The following is a 1,693-nucleotide window of genomic DNA, read 5'->3' as shown; positions in this document are numbered from 1 at the left end:
AAAAAAAAAAAAAAAAAAAAAAATTAAAAAAAAAAAAGTATTACTAAAGAGTCTATAAAGCTGATAAATGGAGAAGCAGCAATTTAGGATTAGGATTCTGACAGAAACCTAATTCCAATTAGCTTAGAAAAAGGGCTTTTTAGTACCTGAAGTTGAAAGGTATAATGTGTATATGGTGTAGCTTCAGGCAAGTACTCAGACTCATCAGACATTAGTTGTTTCATTCTCTGGCAGGCTCTTTCTTAGTGGGGGGAAAAATGGCATCTTGGTATTGGACTTAAAAGGTCCTTATAGCTTTTGGGGCGCCTGGGTGGCTTAGTCGGTTGAGCGTCCGACTTTCGCTTGGGTCATGATCTCGCGGTTCGTGGGTTCGGGCCCCGCGTCGGGCTCTGTGCTGACTGCCAGCTCAGAGCCTGGAGCCTGTTTCAGTCTGTGTCTCCCTCTCTCTCTGACCCTCCCCTGCTCGCGCTGTTTCTCTCTCTCTCCTAGAAATAAATAAAACATTAAAAAAAAAAAATTAAAAAAAAAAAAAGGTCCTTATAGCTTTTAATTTAAAAAGGAAAATGATCTTCTTTCTCTTAGCCTCCATGTCAATCAGAGAAGAAAAACAGAATTTGTGAGTGTAGGCTGTGTGCCCATTCTGGACCAATCACTAGGTCCGTGGTATGGGATACTCTGGCCAGTCTGGGTCAAGTGCACGTGCCTCTGGTAGCAGGACTGGATCACTGGACTGACCAGTTCACAAAATTCCCATGGAATGGGGACAAGGTGAAAGGAGGTGGAGAATCATTTCCCATAAAGAAAAAAATCTGACCTGACAAGGACATTTATCAAATCACTATGTGTGTGAATATTCCAATCTTTTGCTGCAGAAAGAGTGTGTTTGGTGAGGTAGTACTGCCTCAGACCCTGTAGCAAGGGTTAAATTAAATTTCTGTGGCAACCCCTTAGAACAACGTGACCCATAAAATGTAGTTATGGAGAAAAACAGCACATAAAACTATATAATGATTAATAAATGATTAATACAGCTCCAAGAAAATCCACACTGTAATATCTCTCTAGGAAAGTGGCTGATTTCTGACATGGGAGCCGGGAACGCCTGTCCTGTCCTGGGCGGAACGCTGCCTGCTTCTTTTGTGTCCACTTCTCCGCTTCCTCAGAGACCACACGTTCAGATGAAACTTACTGATTATGCCTGATCTACCATAACGTACCTGCCTGACCAAGTTCTGTTTTTCTCATAAAATCATATTCTGATCACTAAAAACAATCGTGGCATTGATTAACTATCATATTCTCAATAAATATGAGACTGTGGAGTTGTTCGGGGGGACAGTCATTCTAAACTGTCGTCCCCTGCTCCCTTTCTCTTTTACAGCCGACTTGTTTGTGCCTAATTCTCCTGTGCGCCGTAAAGGGAAGCGGCAAATTTCCATGGATGAAGTGGACTCAGTACATTGTGGCTTATAATCTAGCTATCTTGCCAGTAATCTTAAAATGGCTGCATGCTAGACAAGGCAGCCTCAACAGCAAGAGACCAGGGCTTGGGTGACTACTGGCTGAGTCTCAACTCTTGGACTATTCATGCCAGAAGACTTCAGGCCAAGTTCCCTTTAAAGCCCCCCAAAGAAGGCTTCCTTCACAGGTGTCAGAGAGACAGGCAACAGAAAGTGAAGCCGTTTAAAGGACA

At 42.9% G+C, this 1,693-nt stretch overlaps 1 protein-coding gene across 2 annotated transcripts in view; it reads left to right on the top strand.

Moving 5' to 3' along the window:
• ZNF583 (zinc finger protein 583) overlaps positions 1-1,378 on the top strand; it is a 23,907-nt gene extending 22,529 nt beyond the window's left edge. For both annotated transcript variants that reach the window (XM_039244125.1, XM_039244123.1), the window contains exon 4: positions 1,066-1,378. In XM_039244125.1, coding sequence (XP_039100056.1) covers positions 1,066-1,067 — 2 coding nt within the window. In that variant the 3' untranslated portion in view covers positions 1,068-1,378. The remainder of the gene's footprint in view (positions 1-1,065) is intronic.
• The last annotated feature ends 315 nt before the right edge of the window (positions 1,379-1,693 follow it).

This window comes from Hyaena hyaena, unplaced genomic scaffold (genome assembly GCF_003009895.1).
Source record: "Hyaena hyaena isolate Hyena2069 unplaced genomic scaffold, ASM300989v1 scaffold_235, whole genome shotgun sequence".
NCBI classification, from domain to species: domain Eukaryota; kingdom Metazoa; phylum Chordata; class Mammalia; order Carnivora; family Hyaenidae; genus Hyaena; species Hyaena hyaena.
The sequence above is the reverse complement of the archived record's forward strand: the minus strand, read 5'-3'. Positions and strand labels throughout refer to the sequence as shown.